The following is a 22,432-nucleotide window of genomic DNA, read 5'->3' on the forward strand; positions in this document are numbered from 1 at the left end:
AGCCTTGGATCACATTAGTGAATGCCAATACAAACGGTTCATTTTATATTCAGACTCTCTCAGCATCTTACAGGCTTTAATATCTGTGAGATATAATCCTCATCCAGTTCTGTCTAGTATTCAGCAGAAGATTCACTTCCTCCGTGGACGTGAATATGATATCCGCTTCTGCTGGATTCCCAGCCACATTGGGATTAGGGGAAATGATTTGGCTGACGCCGCAGCCAAATCAGCAATTCCCAATAATAACCGCTGCCTGTCAGTCCCCTATACAGACTACAGGCAAATAATACACAAGAAGATTCACTCCCAATGGCAGGATTCGTGGAATAGACAGACTGGGAATAAATTATATCTTATAAAGCCTGTAATTGAACCGTGGCAGTCTAGTCTGCGCAGGAATCGTAAGGAGGAAGTTGTTCTTGCCCGGACCCGCATAGGACACAGTCATTTAACTCATTCGTTTCTGCTGAGGGCTGATGACCCTCCTATGTGTGTGTCCTGTGGCACAATTTTAACGATGAGACACCTTTTAATTGACTGTCCAGATTTTAGCAGCACCCGTTTTACCGCTTTTAATCATCCGACTGAGCCGTATACACTCAGTCAGATTTTATCCGACAATGACAATGTGTCTGCTGTTTTTAGCTTTTTCAAATCAATTAAGGTTTTTACTCGTATTTAAAATGTATACGTTATTGTTATTTCTTTTATTGATAAGCTTTTATTATATATCTGGACATGGTGGCCTAACTACTTAGGCCACTGAAAGGATAAATTTTTATATATTACCTGGTCTTGGCGCATTATAGCCTTAGATGCTAATGCGCCAATAAAATTCAAACCAATTCAATTCAATTCCCTCTATGTAGACGACTTTGCCATATTTTGCAATTCATGCAATATGAGGGTCATTGAAAGGCAACTGCAGAAAACCATTGATCGTCTCACGCTTGGTCTTTGGCTAATGGGTTCAGATTTTCATCACAGAAGACCGTTTGTGTACACTACTGTCGCAAACGTAACCTTCATCCTGACCCAGAATTAAGGCTTGGGCAAAATAACATCCCAGTTGTAGCAGAATTCAAATTCCTTGGACTTATTTTCGACAAAAAGCTGACATTTTTACAACACATTCGTCAGCTGAGGACAAGATGTGTCAATGGGCTTAACATCCTTCGTGCCCTTTCATCAACTTCATGGGGCGCAGATCGTTCTACCCTTCTTCGCCTTTACCGAGCACTTGTCCGTTCCAAACTCGACTATGGGTCTCAGGTTTATGGTTCTGCTAGAGATAGTGCACTTCGGTGGTTAGATCCAATCCACCATCAAGCCATCCGGACAGCCACTGGAACATTTCGCACATCTCCTGTCCAAAGCCTTTACGTCGAAGCAAATGAACCATCTCTGTCTCTTCGACGTAAGCAGTTGTCCTTACAGTATGCATTCAAATTAAAATCCCTGCCCGATCATCCCACGTGGCCATCCGTTTTTGAGCCGCGTTGGGAAAATCTCTACAACACCCGTCGGACTGCCAACAAACCTTTTGGTATTCGCATTCAAGGGCTGCTGAATGAGCTGAACTTGACGGTAGACAATGTTGCCCAGTCACCAAGGCAATTCTTTCCACCCTGGCATGCTCATTTTCCAACTTGCGACTTCTCCCTTAAGATCTGGGAGAAGGCTACTACACCGCCATCTGTCTACCAGCAACTCTTTGCAGTACATCGACAGCAGTATTCTGACTTTCTGCCAATCTATACAGATGGCTCAAAGTTAGAATGTCATGTGGGATCTGCTGTTGTGTTCCCTCACAAAACAATATCCTATAAGATCCCACAAGAAACTAGCATTTATACTGCAGAGTTGCATGCGATACAAACAGCCCTAGATCACATTAAAAATTGCGACTACCGGAGGTATATGATTTATTGCGATTCATCAAGCGCGTTACAGGCTCTGGTATCGGTGAGTTTTAATCCTCATCCGATCCTGTCCAGGATCCGGCAGATTCTTTTTTCTCTCATAGAATTGGAATATGATATTCGCTTTTGCTGGATCCCAAGCCACATTGGGATCCGGGGAAATGAATCGGCTGATGCCGCTGCTAAATCAGCCATTTCCCTGGATAATCATTGCCTGTCAGTCCCCTATACAGACTACAGGCAAATAATACGTTCTAAATTACTCTCCCAATGGCAAGATTCTTGGCACGGACAGGCCACAATTAAATTACATCGCATTAAGCCTGTAATTGCGCAATGGCAGTCCAGTCTACGCAGGGTCCGAAGAGAGGAAGTTGTTCTTGCTCGGCTCCGCATAGGTCATAGTCATCTAACCCATTCCTACTTGCTGAGGGCGGATGACCCACCTATGTGCGAGATATGTAATGTTATTTTAACCGTTAGTCATATTTTAATAGAATGTCCTGATTTTATAGAAGCGCGACGTTTGTATTTTACCGTTTTTACTAATGTGACTTAGCCATTTACACTCAGTCACATTATAGGTGACAGAGACAATATGTCTGACGTTTTTAACTTTTTACAGTCTATTAATTTTTATAAAAGAATCTAAGGTTTACACTTTTTATACTTTTACTATACATCTTTTGACAATGATTTATTACTTGACGTGGTAGCTTTGGCTATCAAAATGTTTAGTAGCGTTTTAAAATTTGACTTGGCGCATTATGGCCTTAGCTGCCAATGCGCCATAAAAAACCAAATCAAATCAAATCAAATCAAATCAAATCAAATCATCATATGATACTGTGATTAATCGATAGCAGCGCGACATCTGAAATTCAGCTCTTGCAGATTTATGCACTATAACATTTCCTGCCTCAAAGTGATTTGTTTTAACAGGGGATGAAAAAAAATGGAAACAAATAATTCCATTTTGTGGGTTAAAAATCTTAGAGAACAGTCAGTGTGTGCGAGACTTGAATAAGGCATTTAATGGTTTTGATAGATTATAGAATGATGATGACTTGTAGACAGCTTAAAAGAAAGAGCAGATTCTTGAATACTGTATAAGAAAATTCTCTTTTAGCCAGAGGATTATTCTACAGGATGGAAAATCCTGTAGAACAAGTGAATTTATGTCAATTTAAGGAGTTGGATATCTGGATGGAACGATTTAAAAAAAAAAAAAATAAGGGTGATGCTGAATAAGTTTGGCTTCTTTCATCGATCTCACTTTTTTATTTTAATAATTTAAATACTGTATTAATAATAACTTTTTCTTAATATACCACCTATATATATATTCAGGACGTTAAATATAATATTGAAACAAAATTGTTAATCATGATTTTGAAATGATTAAAATTCAGAAGTATATTTGGATGAAAAATATTAAGTTCATTTATAGAAAATATAAATATATTTTTATTTTATTGGTAAAGAAATATGCACAACAATATGTTCATTAACGGTGCATGAACAACAAAGATTGAATAACACTTTCTGGCAATAAAAAAAAAGAAAAGAAAAAGAAAACACTTGCCTAGATGAAATCCAGGACAATGTTTCTGTCACTTAAAAAACGGTAGCTTCAATTTCGAGACTGGTCACGGCTGTAATTTTATTAATGTTCTCCAAAAGTCGGAAGCATCTCCAAAGTTAACGTGCTACATACCAAACGAAGACTGTTTTTCTAATCTTGAAAGAAAGAGAAACGAAAAACGTGCCCAGAATATGCTAAAAGGAATTTGTCTGCGTGGACATACGTTACGTGTTTTCGATCGAAGAAGACATCAGTGGTTTAAAATAGATTCTTACGGTACGTTAGACAGAGTGGTGATGCAATTGCTATAATTCCGTAAAGCATATGTGGGATATCCTGCGGCGACTGTCTACAACTCAAACCTCATGTAGGAACCTAATGTTATTTGGCCAGTTCGAACCACCTTATTCACTGAATTAATGAATTTCCCCTGATAACGTATGCAAGACTGGTTGGCTTGGATAGCATATACTAACTCTTATTAGTATCCATTTTCTTCTTTATGTGAATCCAGATAAGCCTGGCTTTGTTTGCCACTGTTTTACATATCAGCCAGCAGAATTGCTTCTTGTTAGGATCACAGCTTATTAATTTTATAAATTAGTACGTGTTCTTACGTAATTATATGCTATTGGAACATTTCTGTGATTTCTGTACTCACTAATAAAATATCATAGAAACTACTTATATATTGATATAGCTGCTGATGTATCAATATTTTTTTGTGGAAACCCAGACACGAAAGGTACTAGAATCTATAGTGCTATTAATGCACATGGGTTAAAGGTTAAGAAGACAAAAGATACTTGTTCATATTAGTCTTGAATTTCTGTACGTTGTAATTTTCCGAGAATGCATGTGAAGGAAGATTGTTCCAGAAAACACAAGTTGTATGGATGGGAAAAAGTTGGTTCTGTGAGTTCGGGATTGGGCAGTGAATGGATGTTGACTGGTATGTTCAACGCGATTTCGGGGAGATGGAGAAAGAACAGTACCCATGGAAGTATCTATAGTAAAGGCCTGTAGCAGATAGTGAGCATCTATGAGACAGGAGTAGTGGGGTCTTCTTAAGATACGTCGTTAATTAATCCGACTATTCTGCTCTCGTCGGCAGCATAGTCCAATTTATACAGACGGCTCTAAATCTAATTCAAACGTTGGAGCGGCTGCGGTGTTTCCAAATACCGTTATTTCAGCATCCTTGCCATCTGAATTCAGTATCTTCTCAGCTGAATTATACGCAATCAAACTAGCTTTACAGAATCTCTCTTCTGACTGTGCTTTAAAATCTGTCATTTACACTGATTCCCTCAGCTCAATCTTGGCTTTATGTAATCCCTTAGATAAAGTACACCCCGTTATAGACGAAATAAAAAGCATATTGCTAAAAATTGAAGAACGCCATCAACTGGTCACCTTCTGCTGGATTCCAGCTCATTCTGGCATTTTGGGCAATGAACTGGCTGATAAAGCTGCAAAAAATCCAACTACCTTAGACTTAACTGATATCCCTGTTCCGCCATCAGACTATGCATTAACCATTCAGGCTGCATGCCTGTCAAAATGGACAGTAATATGGCACTCTCAAATTAATAATAAACTCTTTCAATTTAAGCATGATCCAAAAATTTGGCGCTCCAGTGTCCGCAACATCAAGACGAGAAGAGGTAGTCCTTTCGAGGGTAAGAATAGGACATTCTTACCTGACCCACCTTTATTTACTCACAGGGAACGACCCGCCACCGTGTCCACTTTGTAATATAAATCTGAGTATTAAACACATTCTCATTGACTGCCCTTACTAGGAACATGACAGGACTTCAACCCTGCTATCACTGGTTAAACTTCGTAGACCAATAACTTTAGAGAATCTCATTGGAGATGACGCAGATATTTCAGAATTTTTCAACTTCTTAAAGCAAACTGGACTTTTTAATCAATTCTGAATTTATGAAACTTTTTCATTTCTTTTTATCATAAATGAATAGGCGCATTATAGCCAAAGTAGTTTATGCACCATCAGACCCCCATATCAACAACAACAAGCTGCCAAATTAGCTCACCTACCAGCCGAGAACAAATAGGAAAGCGCGTCATCAAGACTATCGACCAATAATCCAGGAAAAATGCATGAGCCAATGGCAGTTATCATGGGAAAATCAACCTAACAATAAGCTTCGAAGTATCAAGCCAAACCTTGAACAATGGTCTTCCTTGGCCAAATGGCCAAACCTTGAACAATGGTGCAGTTCAATCAGACATCAGGGGGTAATATTGGCTCGTCTCGAATAGGTCACACAAATATCACTCATGGTTATCTTTTGAGAGGAGAGATATCCCCTCAGTGTCATCGCTGTAATACAATGCTTTCAGTGAAACACATTCTGGTTGAATGCACAAAATATACAAGAGAACGCCAGAATTTTTGCACCCCAGCCACAACAGAATATCGTCCTACACTAACTTCACTTTTAAATAATGAAACAAATGTCTCAAGCATTTATAACTTTCTCAAGATGATTAAAGTATATCACCTCCTTTAGTTAGTTAAAATATTACTTTCTTGGATTTTTTTTCCCCATTATCTCTATTTGAGAAGAAATGGCACGCAAACTTACAATATGTATGGCGCATTATGGCCATAGGTTGACGATGCGCCTAACAAATTCCGAAACAAACAAACAAACAATATAATTTAACCTCTCTAACGATATGCTTGTAAATTAACGATGAACAGACACAATTTGTCGTTAGTAGCCCTTGTGTCGTTAAACTGAATAACAACAACATTAAGGTGGGATACTCAGAATTGTAGCTGAATATCATCAGAATGTGACGGATGAGACTTTTTTGTTTTGTTTATTCTTTTCCAGGCAATGCCGGCATCTGCGGTCTGCAGCCAGAAGTGGGACCATGTTATGCGTTGCTACCTCGTTTTTACTATGATTCCCGGTCAAGTAGGTGCAAGCGTTTCAATTACGGCGGATGTCTTGGAAATGATAACAACTTCCGTACTGTGGAAGAATGCAATTGCAAATGTGCTGGTGAGTAGAAATGGCATTTACAGGAAAATAATGATGCTTAACTTTTAATTGTACAGTGCTATCTCTACATTTCTTTATGGATGTTATAATTTCCCCACCGCAAGTAATTATGAATAAATAGATATTCCGTTTGCACCATGGGATGGCCAAAGTGGATCAGTGTACAAGATAAAATACAAAGTACCATACTTAGCAGTTGTATGAGCAAGGACCAAATCCAGTTGAAGTGCCTGTTCTACTGTATCCACACTTCTGAACAGTCAGTTTTAGGGGTCCCGTATAGTATTTTTCAATCACAACAATAGTAGTTAAAGTACTTTCGAAAATGTCTTTGTACTTTTCTTACCACATCAGGAAACAAAATTTTCCCATTTGTGTCAACACATGCCGCTGTACAATTTCCTTAAATAAAGACTCATCTTGTTTTGTATCCATGTTTTACGTCACATCAGATTCAACACATACCATCCCCAAGGTTTTGGCTCTTAACCTTTTTTATTAATGAACTGCCCTCCTCCCTCGATGTGGGCACATGTACGTTGTGAGGGAACCTCCCAGTGACGCTGGGCCCCGAGTTGCGAGCGATATTAGTGACCACAGCGCCTTTCCAGAGTGATTATCTAGTACGGTTAACTGTAAATACGTTCCTCCTGAGTTTCGAAAGTCCGATAACTCCTGAATATTATAATTAAATAGATATATTCAAATACTATAACCTAGTAAGGAAAGCCACCTTTCTTTAATCCCTCTTTTATTTTTAGTTAATACTAACCCTTTTCTTCGCTTGGGTCACTAGGTGGCACCGCTCTTGCCTACACATGGCTGGGCTGGTAACCTGGGAGAAAAAGACAATCTCCCGGGGCCAAAAAGAGCATATAATGAGTAGAGTGTAGAGTGTGTTTAGTGTCAAACGGCACCAGGGGTTTCCGCCATCTCCGCGGGCTATACATTGTGGGTGTGAAACAGAACACTGTCAATGCCAGAGGTTTAAAAGTGTATGGATTTTGTACATGTGTAGTGTCGTGTACCGTTGTTCCTCTGGTCATTTACCCGCTGGGCCCCTAATGGGACCCAACGTTGTCCACACTCTGCCTCGTGGAGGCAGACCAGGTACACCAGTATTATAGTTATTTACTCTGGCAGGTCCTGCCACCTAATTTCCTGAGATTAAAACCTTAAAAAATATATAAATAAAAATAAATAAATAATAAAATAATAAAAAAAATAAATAAATAAAAATAAAATAAATAAATATTAAAAAAATAATAATAAAAAAAAATAATAATAAATAAATAAAAAAAAAACACGTTAAGTAAATCAAACTCAGACTTATCTGGGCTGCCAGACACAACCCAGATTCCAAAAAAGAAAGACAGTTCCACAGCAGGAACTGCAAAGCGTCAAAAAACTGAGCCAGAGACCTATCCAATTCCAATTCCAACCTATCTGATCATCCACTCTACTGGTGAGAATGCAGTTGGCAAATTTTCTCCATTTAGAGTTCAAAAGGAATTGGAAAGTAGAGCAGGATCTCCGAAATCCGTAAAAAGACTCAGATCAGGAGATATTCTCATTGAGACATCTAATGCCAAACATTCTGAGCGACTTCTGAAAACTAATTTCTTTGCAGGACTCCCAGTAACTGTAACGCCCCACAGATCACTAAACACCTCTAAAGGAGTGATCTCAAACTGGGACTTACTAGATGTATCTGAAGAAGAAATGCTAGAAGAACTGAAAGAACAAGGAGTTATTCATGTCAAGAGAATCTCCACCAGAAAAGATGGCAATCTGATCCCTACCCGCAACCTGATCTTGACCTTTAACACACCGAATCGTCCATCATCCATTAAGGCCGGATATCTGCTATGTAATGTCAGACCATATGTCCCAAACCCGCTACGGTGTTTCCGATGCCAGAAGTATGGACATTCCCAAACAGCTTGCCCGGGAACCCCTACTTGCGCAAAGTGTGGTTCAATCGAACATGATTGCGAAAACTGTAATGCTCCTCAATCAGTATGTCCAAATTACAAAAAAGATCATCCCGCTTATGCTAGAATATGTGAGCGCTGGGAAAGTGAGAAACTTATCCAGAAATATAAAACTGAGCATAATGTTTCTTACCAAGAAGCAAAAGAATCATCTCACTACCAACTCATGCAAACAGACCTACGTATTCCCAAGCCACCAAAAATTTCCAATCAACCGGATCGCAAACTGAACTAACAGTACCCCCAAAAGAGTCTTTCTCGAATTACGTAAAATCTTTGTACAGTGCAAGTCAAACCCAAGCAGTCAATACACCAATTACCATACCACAAGAAAACCTACACACTCCGGATGAAGGACTTAAAGAAAAACATATCCTAACTTCTAGTCACCAACAACAAATGGACACTAAAGAAAAATCAGCAGATGACCCTGTTCTTCAAATTTTTGTTGAAGAAGACATGGACACCGAAAGGCCTTCCTTCCCGAAAAAAGATAAAAACAAAAGTGAAAAACAGAAAACCTCAGCAACCCGAAAACGCTCAGAAAGTCTAATAAGAGATAAACAATGAACAGAATAATACAGTGGAACTGTCGTGGATTCCGTGCCAATATCGATGACCTATACGATCTTTCCTGTAAATACTCACCAATATGTATCTGCCTTCAAGAAACTTATTTAAAACCCCAAAATACACCAAACCTGTCTCGTTATAACATTATTAGAAAAGACAGAACAAATCAGAATATCGCACATGGTGGTGTAGCTATTTTAACAAACCCACATATTCCTACCAAACAGGTCTCACTGAACTCTCCCCTCGAGGCAATAGCAGTCCGTGTAGCTGCTGACATCCTTATGACAATCTGCTCCTTATACATCCCACCAAGCTATACCTTCCAACAAAATGATCTCAACCATCTTATAGCTCAACTCCCAACACCTTTCCTCATTCTGGGAGACTTAAATGGTCATCACACTCTATGGGGTAACAGCAACATTGACCAAAGAGGAAAACTAATTGAATAGTGTCTAGACAATAACAACCTCCGTCTTCTAAATGACGGTTCACCTACATACGTTCACCTTCCTTCAGGAACAAGCACTGCAATAGACTTGTCTATCTGTTCAGCCCCTCGACGTGGGCACCTGTACGTGGTGAGGGGACCTCCCAGTGATGCTGCTGGATTTCCAGATTAGCATCACTTGGATCTAACGCCCATACCTTGGTTCCAGGGTTACATCTTTGGAATCCGGCGTGTGCAGCCGTGCGCCGCGACCCGTGGAAGCGGAAAGGGGGATCCTGGTGGTTGAGGGGCCCAGCCTTAATACACCACTTTGGCCCCTGCTTCGACAAGACGGGCGGTCCCGGACCGGCTCGACTGGGATCAATCGGCGGGTGGTTTTATACTGCTAGGGTCAACTGCGTTCCAATAAGTCTCCCTCCCTATGGTCCTGGGACGGGATAAAGACTTATTGGTAACGTGGGTATGGTGTTCTAAGCGAACTCGGCGTCCCATTCGTGTACGCAGTACCTGCTAGTTCACGAGTGGGCGCCCCCTCGTAGGGCTCCGTGGTGGGTGAGGTACTTAGGCATCAGACACTTTCTCTTTACTCATATGAGTAATTTAAATCTTTCTTCTGGGGCCCCAACAAGGCCCCTACCTAATCGAGATCATGACGCAGATAACACCTCTGCAAAAAGAGCCAGGACTGAGGATACACCATCACCATCAGTGACACCGCTTTTCCTCATTCTCCATTCCACCGGAGAGCAGTCCATTGGGAAGATGTCACCCTTCTTTATCCAGAAAGGATTAGAAGGGTTGGCAGGTTCACCAAAATCCGTTAAACGACTGCGTTCTGGCGACCTTCTGGTTGAAGCTACCAGCACAAAACAAGCTGAAAAAATCTTGAAAGCTACATCCATAGGGGGAATACCTATCATCGTAACCCCCCACAAAACTCTAAATTCTTCACGTGGTGTCATATCAGAGTGGGATCTTCTTCACGTTTCTGAAGAAGAGATCTGCTCTGAATTAAAAGAACAAGGAGTGACAGCTGTCAAGCGTATATCGATACTCAAGGATGGGAATCTCGTCCCTACCCGAGTTCTTATCCTCACGTTCAACACCCCACGGCCTCCAAGTTCCATCAAGGCAGGCTATCTAAACTGCCCAGTGAGGATTTATATCCCAAACCCACTGCGGTGTTTTAGATGTCAAAAATATGGCCACTCACAAACATCTTGTCGTGGTAACCCTGCCTGTGCTCGATGTGGTGTTAAAGACCACGAGAGCAAGGAATGTTCAGCATCAAAACCGATCTGTGTCAACTGCCAAGGAGAGCACCCCGCCTACTCTAGAGCATGCCAGCGGTGGAAGGATGAGAAAGAAATACAAAAACTGAAAACAGAGCTGAATATCTCCTACCCAGAGGCTAGAAAACGTATGCAACCAATAAATAGCGGGAAACCTTCATATGCCCAGAAGGTTTCTGCAAAGTGCACTGTCGGGACCCAAACCGAGATGACTATACCACCAAGAGAGTCATTCACCCCGATTGCACGCTATTTATTGAGTTCACAAAAGCCCACCAAAAAAACACAGTCAGTTGCCACTCCTATATCTGTACCTCCTAGTGCTCCACCACTACCAAAACCAAGTGGTAAAGAGCCTCCAGTAATAACAGAAACAATGGATGTAGAGAACAAGGAGGTACAAGATGAATCAGTCTTGGAACTCTTTGCGGAGGAAGAAATGGACAGGGGACAGCGTCCATTCTTCCCCAAAAAAGATAAAGCCAAGACTGATAAAATTAAGCCCTCAGCACCTCGGAAGCCGCCTGATGGACCCACCAAGCCAAAATAATGGCTAAATTCCTACAATGGAATTGTCGTGGATTCCGGCGAAATACTGATGACATCAAGGCTCTCCTGCAAAAGCACGAGCCAGTTTGCTTTTGCTTGCAGGAGACTTATCTAAAGGCAAATGATGATCCCACAATGCATAACATCACCATTTTTCGTAAGGATAGAATTGCGGATGGTCCTGCTCATGGGGGAGTGGCTATCCTTGTGGGCAACCAGACCCCAGTGCAGCCCTTGCCAATTACAACTAGCATAGAAGCTGTTGCAATTCGCCTTACGGTGGGATTTTTATTAACGGTCTGCTCTATCTATTTGCCACCTGGGACTGACATCTCCCAGGAAGACCTTGATGATCTGATAACGCAGTTGCCTCCCCCTCTCTTACTTCTCGGGGATTTTAACGGACATAACACCCTGTGGGGTAGTGCTAACGTCAATGGAAGGGGACGAGTCATAGAGCGTATACTCAATGACAATGACCTTTCCCTTCTAAATACTGGAACAAACACCTTCTTCCACATGCCTACCCGTACTTTTTCTGCCATTGATCTCTCTATCTGCTCCCCTTCTCTACTCCCTTCACTCACTTGGGAAGTGGAGGAGAATCCATACGGAAGTGATCACTTCCCTGTGATAACCTTGTTACACAGTGGGAGACCATGTCTGCCTTTTAGGCTACCACGGTGGAAGTTTGATCAGGCTGACTGGTCTGCCTTCCAACATCAGGCAAATTTTGATCTCAGAACCGTCAGTCAGGAGCCGATCAATGATGCAGTAAAGTACATCACAGAAATTATCGTCCAAGCAGCTGCGAACGCTGTTCCAAAAACATCTGCCCGGTTTCCACCATTTCCCAAACCTTGGTGGAATTCCCAATGCACAGCAGCAAAAAAGGCTCAAAACAAAGCGTGGGGGATATTCCGCCGATATCCTACCACTGTTAATCTAATAGCCTTCAAGCGTTCACGAGCCAAAGCACGTTACATTCGCCGTCAGAGTCAAAAGGAATCTTGGATCCGTTTTACATCATCTATTAACCAGGCTACCAATTCTAAGGTAGTCTGGGATAAAATCCGGAAAATGAAGGGAAAATATGCATCCCACCCTTCTTCAATCCTAGATTATAATGGATGCGCTATTGCAGATCCAACTGCAATAGCCAATGCTCTTGGGGAAACATTCTCTAACATCTCTGCCATATCTTCTTATTCCCCAGAGTTCCTGGTCCTGAAACATAAAATCGAAAAGCAGGCACTTAATTTCAATTCCAAGGGCCTCTATCCCTACAACGGGGCATTCACTATGCAGGAACTGAAGAGAGCCCTCACTCTTTCTAATGCAAGTGCTGTTGGACCAGATGGCATCCATTATGAAATGATTAAACGTCTTTCACCAAAATCTATGGATTATCTGCTCCTTCTATATAACAGAATGTTTGTTGAAGGGCAGTTTCCGGACTCCTGGCGGAAGACAATCGTCCTTGCTTTTCCTAAGCCAGGAAAGGATCCAAAAGTCACCAACAATTATCGTCCTATTGCTCTGACTAGCTGTATGTGCAAAATCCTGGAGAGAATGGTTAATTCTCGTTTAATCTGGTACTTAGAATCAAATGACCTTCTCTCCAACATCCAGTGCGGCTTCCGAAGGAACCGGTCCACTTTGGACCATCTTATTAGATTGGAAACATCCATCCGGGATGCTTTCCTAAAACGCGAACACTTGGTGTCGGTGTTCTTTGATATGGAGAAAGCATATGACACAACTTGGAGATTTGGCATTTTAAAAGATCTGCATAACCTTGGTCTTAGGGGGCAACTCCCCATTTTTATTAAAAACTTTTTGGCCAATCGATCTTTCCAAGTTCGTGTGGGATCCTCACTCTCTCGTTCCTTCAGCCAAGAAGAGGGAGTACCACAAGGATCAGTATTAAGTGTCACGCTTTTCGCCATCAAAATAAATTCCATCACAGAACAACTTCCTTCAACTGTAAACAGTGCCCTCTATGTTGATGACTTTACCATATTTTGTCAGTCATGCAACATGAGGGTTATTGAAAGACAACTGCAGAAAGCCATTGATCGTCTCAATTCCTGGGCACTTGTTAATGGCTTCAGGTTCTCGCCGGAGAAGACCGTTTGCGTACATTTTTGTCGCAAGCGTAATCTTCATCCTGAACCTGAATTAAGGCTCGGACAAAATGCTATTCCAGTAGCACCGGACACAAAATTCTTGGGACTCATATTTGACAAAAAGTTGACCTTTCTGGATCATATCCGTCAACTCCGCACAAAGTGCACACGAGGGCTAAATATTCTCCGCTCGCTCTCCTCTACATCTTGGGGAGCAGACCGATGCACCCTTTTACGGCTTTACCGTGCACTTGTGCGGTCCAAATTAGATTATGGGTCCCAGGTATATTCCTCAGCCAGAGACAGTGCCCTTCGATGGCTGGACCCTGTCCATCATCAGGCCCTCCGTATCGCTACTGGAGCATATCGCACATCTCCTGTCCAGAGTTTGTACGTCGAAGCAAACGAACCATCGTTATCGCTTCGACGTAAGCAGTTGTCTTTAAAGTACGTTTTAAAACTGAAATCCCTGCCAGACCATCCCACGTGGCCATTCGTTTTTGAGCCACGATGGGAAAATTTATACAACACCCGTAAGACTGCCAATCGCCCTTTTGGTATTCGCCTCCAAGAGCTACTCAAAGAACTTAATATCGAGGTAGACAAGGTTGCCCAAACACCAAAGCAACCCCTTCCACCCTGGCATGCTCATGTCCCGGCATGTGACTTTTCCCTTAGAAATTGGGGAAAGTCGGACACTCCATCATCTGTCTACCTGCAGCTTCATTCAGCACACCGAACTGAAAATTCGGACTTCGCGCCAGTCTACACAGACGGCTCGAAGTCGGAATCATATGTGGGATCTGCTGCTGTCTTTACAGACAGCATTACATCGGAGCAGATTCCCTCTGAATGCAGCATATTTACTGCAGAGCTGCACGCTATAGAGTTAGCCTTGGATCACATTAGTAAATGCCAATACCAACGGTTCATTTTATATTCTGACTCTCTCAGTGTGTTACAGGCTTTAATATCTGTGAGATATAATCCTCATACGGTTCTGTCTAGCATTCAGCAGAAGATTCACTTCCTCCGAGAACGTGAATATGATATCCGCTTCTGCTGGATTCCCAGCCACATTGGGATTAGGGGAAATGATTTGGCTGACACCGCAGCCAAATCAGCAATCCCCAATAATAATCGCTGCCTGTCAGTCCCCTATACAGACTACAGGCAAATAATACACAAGAAAATACACTCCCAATGGCAGGATTTATGGAATAGACAGACTGGGAATAAACTATATCGTATAAAGCCTGTAATTGAACCGTGGCAGTCTAGTCTGCGCAGGAATCGTAAGGAGGAAGTTGTTCTTTCCCGGACCCGCATAGGACATAGTCATTGGACACATTCGTTTTTGCTGAGGGCTGATGACCCTCCTATGTGTGAGTCCTGTGGCACAATCTTAACAATCAGACACATTTTAGTTGACTGTACCAGTTTTAGAAATGCTCGTTTTACCGCTTTTAACCATCTGACTGAGCCGTATACACTCAGTCAGATTTTATCCGACAATGACCATGTGTCTGCTATTTTTAATTTCCTAAAATTAGTAAACCTTTTTACTCATATTTAAAAAATTTTATTTTTTATGATTTACTATTGTTACTTGATCTGTTACAGTTTATACTTGTTTTTATAATCTGACGTAGTGACCTAATCCAGTAGGTCACTGAAAGTATTTATCTTTTATGACAAGGGTTTGGCGCATTATAGCCATAGTTGCTGATGCGCCAATGAAACTCAATCAATCAATCAATCAATCAATCAATCAATATCTGTTCAGCAACCTTATATCCTATTCTAAAGTGGACGATAAACAACGATCCGCTACATAGCGATCATTTCCCCATAGTAATTGAATTATTTAATAAGCCAACTTAATCATCCTACTAAAATTCCGCATTGGCTTACTGTTAAAGCAGATTGGCAGTCCTATAAAAAGTTAACCAAGCTTGATCCCGAAATAATCCAAAATTCCACAACTGACGAAGCAGTTGACTATGTCACCAAAACGATATTACATGCAGCAGAACAAACCGTACCGAAATCCTCATCAAAATTACCGATCCATCCAAAAACCTGGTGGAGTGATGAATGCCTTGTGGCTAAAAAAGTCCAAAGCAAAGCTTGGAATTCTTTTCGCCGGAGTCCAACTACAACCAATCTCATTCAATATAAGCGTGCTAGAGCAAGAGCGAGATATGTTAGACGCTGCAATAAAAAGGCTGCTTGGATCCACTTCACTTCGACTATTAATCAAGCAACGCCTACACATAAAATTTGGAAAGCAATCAGAAAACATTCGTGGAGCATATCCGAGAGCTGCGTAAAAGCTGTACAAAACACCTGAACATACTTAAAATCCTTTCGTCAACAGCATGGGGAGCAGACAGATATTCCCTACTAAACCTATACAAAGCACTAATTAGATCAAAATTGGACTATGGAGCCCCAGTGTACGATTCAGCACGGAAAACAGCTCTGAAATGGCTGGATCCAGTCCATCACAATGCACTGCGTATAGCTACTGGCGCTTATCGTACCTCTCCCATATATAGTCTCTATGCTGAAGCCAACGAACCACCTTTAACTCTTAGGCGACAGCAACTCGCATTGTATTATACACTTAAAATAAAATCTATGCATGCACACCCTACTTGGGAGACCCTCTTTGATCCACGATGCAGAAACATATATCAGAATCGCCAACAAGCAAACCGACCCCTAGGCATTAGAATGCAAGACTTTTTGGCAGTACATAACCTTAATATAGACAAAATAGCACACATGCCAGTTCATACTCCTCCACCATGGGATTCGCATATCCCAATATGCGACTTCTCCTTTCAGAAATGGAATAAAAAAGCGATACCTTCAACAATCTTCCAACAGTTACATGCAGAGCACAGAATTCAATTTCCTGACTATATTCCAATATATACAGATGGCTCAAAAACAGACACTTTAGTGGGAGCAGCAGCAGTATTCCCAAATATAACTTTAACACAACAGCTACCGAAAGAGTGCAGTGTATACACAGCAGAATTACACGCAATAAAAATAGCCTTAACTCATGTACAAGATAAACATTATAAGAGAAGCATAATATATACAGAATCCATGCAAAACATAGGTACATCCAAACACCCAATCCTTTGGCACATTCGGCAAATAATAACTGACTGCGCCAGAAATGAACAGGCATAGATTCTTCCCCTCTTCTAAAACATCTCATCTACACAGATTCATTGAGTGCAATACAAGCTCTCCAAAAAAGACAGACTCCATCACATCCCTTTCTCTATCAGATACAAGCTCACCTTGTGAAGCTTAAAAGCAAAATGAGGCAAGTAAAATTCTGTTGGATCCCAGGACATACAGGCATTGAAGGTAATGAAAGAGCTGATCAAGCAGCAAAGAATCCTATAAACGTAAACCAAAGGTTTTGCAAAGTTCCATATACCGATTACAGACCAATCATAAAACAGTTTCTCCACAATCAGTGGTCACAAATGTGGCAAAATGAATTAAACAATAAATTGTTTCAAATAAAACATGAGCTACAGCCATGGAAATCGAGTCTTCGCAAGAATCGGCATGAAGAAGTCATTATATCCAGATTACGCATTGGACATACACATCTTACGCACAATTATTTACTCACCAAAGCAAATCCTCCAGAATGCCCTCACTGTTCTTGTCAACTTACTGTAAAACATTTCCTTATAGAATGTCCACAATACCACATGGCGCGACAATCAGCCTTCCACCTCCCTATAACTTCCCAAGATTCTCTGACCTTATCACAAATCCTAGGCGATAACTCCAAAATTGAAAATATATTCACTTATTTAAAATTAATAGGATATTTTGACCAGATATAAATCATATTTAAGAAATATAAATGTCTTTGTCACTAAACATTAATAGATAGGCGCAATATGGCCAAAGTTGCTTTTGCGCCAAAAAAACCCAACAAAGCAAATCCTCCAGAATGCCCTCACTGTTCTTGTCAACTTACTGTAAAACATTTCCTTATAGAATGTCCACAATACCACATGGCGCGACAATCAGCCTTCCACCTCCCTATAACTTCCCAAGATTCTCTGATCTTATCACAAATCCTAGGCGATAACTCCAAAATTGAAAATATATTCACTTATTTAAAATTAATAGGATATTTTGACCAGATATAAATCATATTTAAGAAATATAAATGTCTTTGTCACTAAACATTAATAGATAGGCGCAATATGGCCAAAGTTGCTTTTGCGCCAAAAAAACCCAACAACAACCAACCAACCAAATGAACAGGACACTTTATTCTGCTGGATCCCAGGACATACAGGGATTGCGGGAAACGAAGCAGCAGACAAGTCAACCAAAGAAGCCGTACTACAGATCGGAGAGGATATATCAGTCCCGTATTCCGATTACAAGCCTGCGATATGGCGTATTTGCCAGTTGAAATGGCAAGAAACTTGGAATCAACAAACCGCAAACAAATTATACCAAATAAAGCCGAATATTGAAAACTGGACTTCTAGCAGTCGAAGGTCGAGAAAAGAAGAAACAGCACTCACCAGGCTAAGAATCGGCCATACCCATTTTACACACTCATTTTTGTTGCGAGCAGAGGAACCACCACGATGCCAGACTTGTGACACCATTCAATCAGTAAAACACATATTAATAGACTGTCCTACATATACAAATGAACGTAAACAAGCTTTCAAAGATATTTATGAGACACAGGACGCCATTTCACTAACAGATCTCTTGAAAAATAAACATGACTGCGCAGATGTTTTCAACTTTTTTAAAGCTATCAATTTATACCACCTCCTGTAAGGAAGTGAATATAAGCAACAGAATGACACAAGAACGTATGAATCAGGTTAAAATGAACAATTGAAATCAAAAGTAAACACCCCTGAAACACATCACACCGTATGAATTGGCGCATTATGACCTGCGTAGTCCATGCGCCATTAAACCTCAATACAAACAAACAAACAAAAGCAATCAGAAAAATGAGTGGCAAATATAAAACGATACCCCTACCCATCATGGAATGGAGAGGGCAGAATGTAAATGATCCTGCTGGAATTGCCAATATACTAGGTGAAACCTTTGCAAAAACATCAGCAATAGAAAGTTATACACCGACCTTCAGAAGATTAAAAACAAGTTTAGAAAAACAAAAGTTAAACTTCTCTTCAAAAGGAGATGAACAATACAGCTTACCATTTACCATTCACGAATTACATAGAGCTTTGTCAACACCTAGACACAGTGCTGTAGGACCAGATAACATTCACTATTCTATGATTCAGAAACTAAGTACCGAATCATTACAGTTACTTCTTCATCTATTCAATAGACTCTTCCTGGAAGATTAATTCCCTAATCAATGGCATCATGCTACGGTCCTTGCCTTCCCTAACCAGGTAAAGACCCTACAAATCCCACTCATTATAGACCAATCGCCTTGACCAGTTGCATTTGGAAAATTCTCGAAAAGATGGTGAACCGCCGACTGATCTGGTACCTTGAAAATCTCAATCTGCTGCATTCTGCGCAATACGGTGTCCGACAAAACAGATCTACACTAGATATACTAGTCAGACTAGAGAATTCCATTCGTAATGCATTCCTCAGATCAGAACATCATGTGTTAGTCTGCTTTGATATCAGTAAGGCCTATGATTCCACGTGGAAGTATGAAATACTCCGTGAATTACATCGCCATAGACTTCGGGGTCACCCCCGATTTTCATACAGAATTTCCTATGCAAGCGTACATTCCAGGTTCGATTCAACACCTCACTGTCCCAAGTTTTTTCACAAGAAGAAAGAGTTCCTCAAGGCTCTGTACTGAGTGCTACACTCTTTATAATTGCAATAAACACCATTGCTGGACAAATTCCGAACACTATTGATAAAGCACTGTTTGTAGACGACCTTAGTATTTGGTGTCATGCTAAAAACATGAATACTATAGAGAGACAGTTGCAAGGGGCAATAAATAAGATCTGTTCATGGGCTCAGACTAATGGATTTCAACTTTGTCCGGAAAAAACATTTTGCATCCATTTTTGCCGCCAACGCAAACTCCATCCAAATCCAGAGCTACAACTGAATCGCCAACCAACAGCAGTTCATCCCAGCATACGGTTCTTAGGAATCACTTTAGACCATAAACTCACTTTCGTTGAGCATATCAAAAGACTAAGAACATCATGTCAACAAAAACTAAATATCATCCGGGTTCTCTCTGCAAATAATTGGGGAGCTGATCGCCTTACTTTATTACGGTTATATAGAGCATTAATAAGATCGAAACTTGACTACGGAGCACCAGTGTATAGTTCAGCAAGACCTAGTGCCCTTCGCTGGCTTGACCCTATCCATCATAGTGGAATACGCGTTGCATTAGGAGCATATCGCACGTCTCCAATACATAGCTTATATGCTGAAGCACACGAACCTCCTCTCTCGATCAGGCGATAACAACTGATACTACGTTACACCTATAAAATTAGATCTATGCCAGAACACCCAAACTGGCAGATACTTTTCTCATCACAGCACACCAGGTTATACCAAAATCGCCCTAATGCTAATCGTCCTTTGGGTATGAGAAGAAAACTCATCTTAGAAGAACTAAATTTAAAATTTAACCTTAGACAATGTGGCACATAGCCTCCCATCCTCTCTTGCTCCTTGGAATATCATTCCACCCTCATGTGACTTACATCTGCATGAATGGAATAAATCTACATTGCATAGAGAAAACTTCTTGCAACTATACCACGCAGTAGTGAACCAGTTTCCCAGCTTTTCCATAGTACATACTGATGGATGAAAGAATGATGTCCACGTTGGAATCGCCGCAGTTTTTCAAAACATCATATTAGCTTATCAGTTATCACGTGATTTCAGTATATTTTCCACCGAACTAATAGCAATTAAGGTTGCACTGAATCATATTGAGTCTTCTGACATTAGCAACAGCATAATTTTCACCGATTCTTTAAGTGCACTTCAAGTACTAGAAAACACCATGAACATCACCCACCCAGTCGTAAAAAGAATAGTCAGCTCTCTACATACCTTATCAGAACTTGGGAAAAACATACACTTCTGCTGGGTCACTGGACATATAGGAATTCCTGGAAATGAACTAGCGGACAATGCTGCCAAATTAGCCCACCTACCGCCCGAGAAAAAGTGGAAAGTGCCTCATCAAGACTATCGACCAATAATCCAGGAAAAATGCATGTGCCAATGGCAGTTATCATGGGAAAATCAACCTAACAATAAGCTTCGAAGTATCAAGCCAAACCTTGAGCGATGGCCTTCAAGCTTCAGTTCAATCCAACATCAGGAGGTAATTTTGGCTCGTCTGCGAATACGACACACAAATATTACTCATGGTTATCTTTTAAGCGGTGAGATACCCCCTCAATGTCATCACTGTAATACAATGCTCTCAGTGAAACACATTCTGGTTGAATGCACAAAATATACAAGAGAACGGCAGAAACTTTGCACTTCAGCCACAACAAAAGATCCTACACTTACCTCACTTTTAAACAATGAAACAAATGTCTCAAGCATTTATAACTTTCTCAAGTTGATTAAAGTATATCACCTCCTTTAGAAAAAAAAAATACTTTCTGGTTCCTTTTTTCCATTTTCTCTATTTGAGAAGAAATGGCATGCATAGTTACCATATGTATGGCGCACTATGGCCATAGTTGCCGATGCGGCTAATAAATCCCGAAACAAACAAACAAACTAAAAGGCTCAGTCTTAATTGAAGAAACATACAGAGAATTGGCAGAACGAATATTAGTGTGAAAATCATAGTCGGAGCTCACATTGTCCTGTAGAAAAAGATTATCTAGAATAATATTTACAGAATCCGTCCAGTTAGTGGTCTCCAGACCATTGTATATGATCGATCCATACACTTCTTGTGTAAATAATTTATTTCTTACAATTTTATAAAGTAGCCCCCACGGGTCTGCATTACCAGAGTTGTACACAAATTCTGTCCAAGTTTCGTTCTTCCTGGTAGCAATTGCCTTCACATAACTTTTCTTGAGATCAACGTAATAATTATAAAAGATGCGAACATCAGCCTGAGACAAATGACGATTGCGCTGATAGGTGCGTCGAGCGTGGTGGACCTGTTTCCGAAGCGAAGATAATTCTGACGACCACCAGGAACAAGTTCTGGAATTGACACGTTTTTTCCTTGATGATTTATATGATGCATTAATCAAAATTTTTTGAATCTGTGTCGCAGCTTCAGTCACGGACATGTGGTCAAAATGAGAGTTAGTCAGTTTGGAGGAATCAGCATTTACAGAATGTTCAAATATGTCCCAATTAATGTTATTAATTGAGAAGCGAACGTACTCAGGCACACAGGTTTTGGTTTGGTTTGGTTTGAATTTTATTGGCGCATTAGCATCTAAGGCTATAATGCGCCAAGACCAGGTAATATATAAAAATTTATCCTTTCAGTGGCCTAAGTAGTTAGGCCACCATGTCCAGATATATAATAAAAGCTTATCAATAAAAGAAATAACAATAACGTATACATTTTAAATAAGAGTAAAAACCTTAATTGATTTGAAAAAGCTAAAAACAGCAGACACATTGTCATTGTCGGATAAAATCTGACTGAGTGTATACGGCTCAGTCAGATGATTAAAAGCGGTAAAACGGGTGCTGCTAAAATCTGGACAGTCAATTAAAAGGTGTCTCATCGTTAAAATTGTGCCACAGGACACACACATAGGAGGGTCATCAGCCCTCAGCAGAAACGAATGAGTTAAATGACTGTGTCCTATGCGGGTCCGGGCAAGAA

General features: G+C 40.7%; 1 protein-coding gene across 1 annotated transcript in view; it reads left to right on the top strand.

Moving 5' to 3' along the window:
- The window catches only part of LOC150081881 (kunitz-type serine protease inhibitor IX-like), a 109,495-nt gene that overhangs the window by 44,623 nt on the left and 42,440 nt on the right, over positions 1-22,432 (top strand). The window contains exon 3 of the mRNA XM_090378951.1: positions 6,384-6,554. Coding sequence (XP_090235077.1) covers positions 6,384-6,554 — 171 coding nt within the window. The remainder of the gene's footprint in view (positions 1-6,383; positions 6,555-22,432) is intronic.

The sequence above is a fragment of the Mastigoproctus giganteus genome, chromosome 8 (genome assembly GCF_048544385.1).
Source record: "Mastigoproctus giganteus isolate SK-2022 chromosome 8, ASM4854438v1, whole genome shotgun sequence".
In the NCBI taxonomy this organism is placed as follows: domain Eukaryota; kingdom Metazoa; phylum Arthropoda; class Arachnida; order Uropygi; family Thelyphonidae; genus Mastigoproctus; species Mastigoproctus giganteus.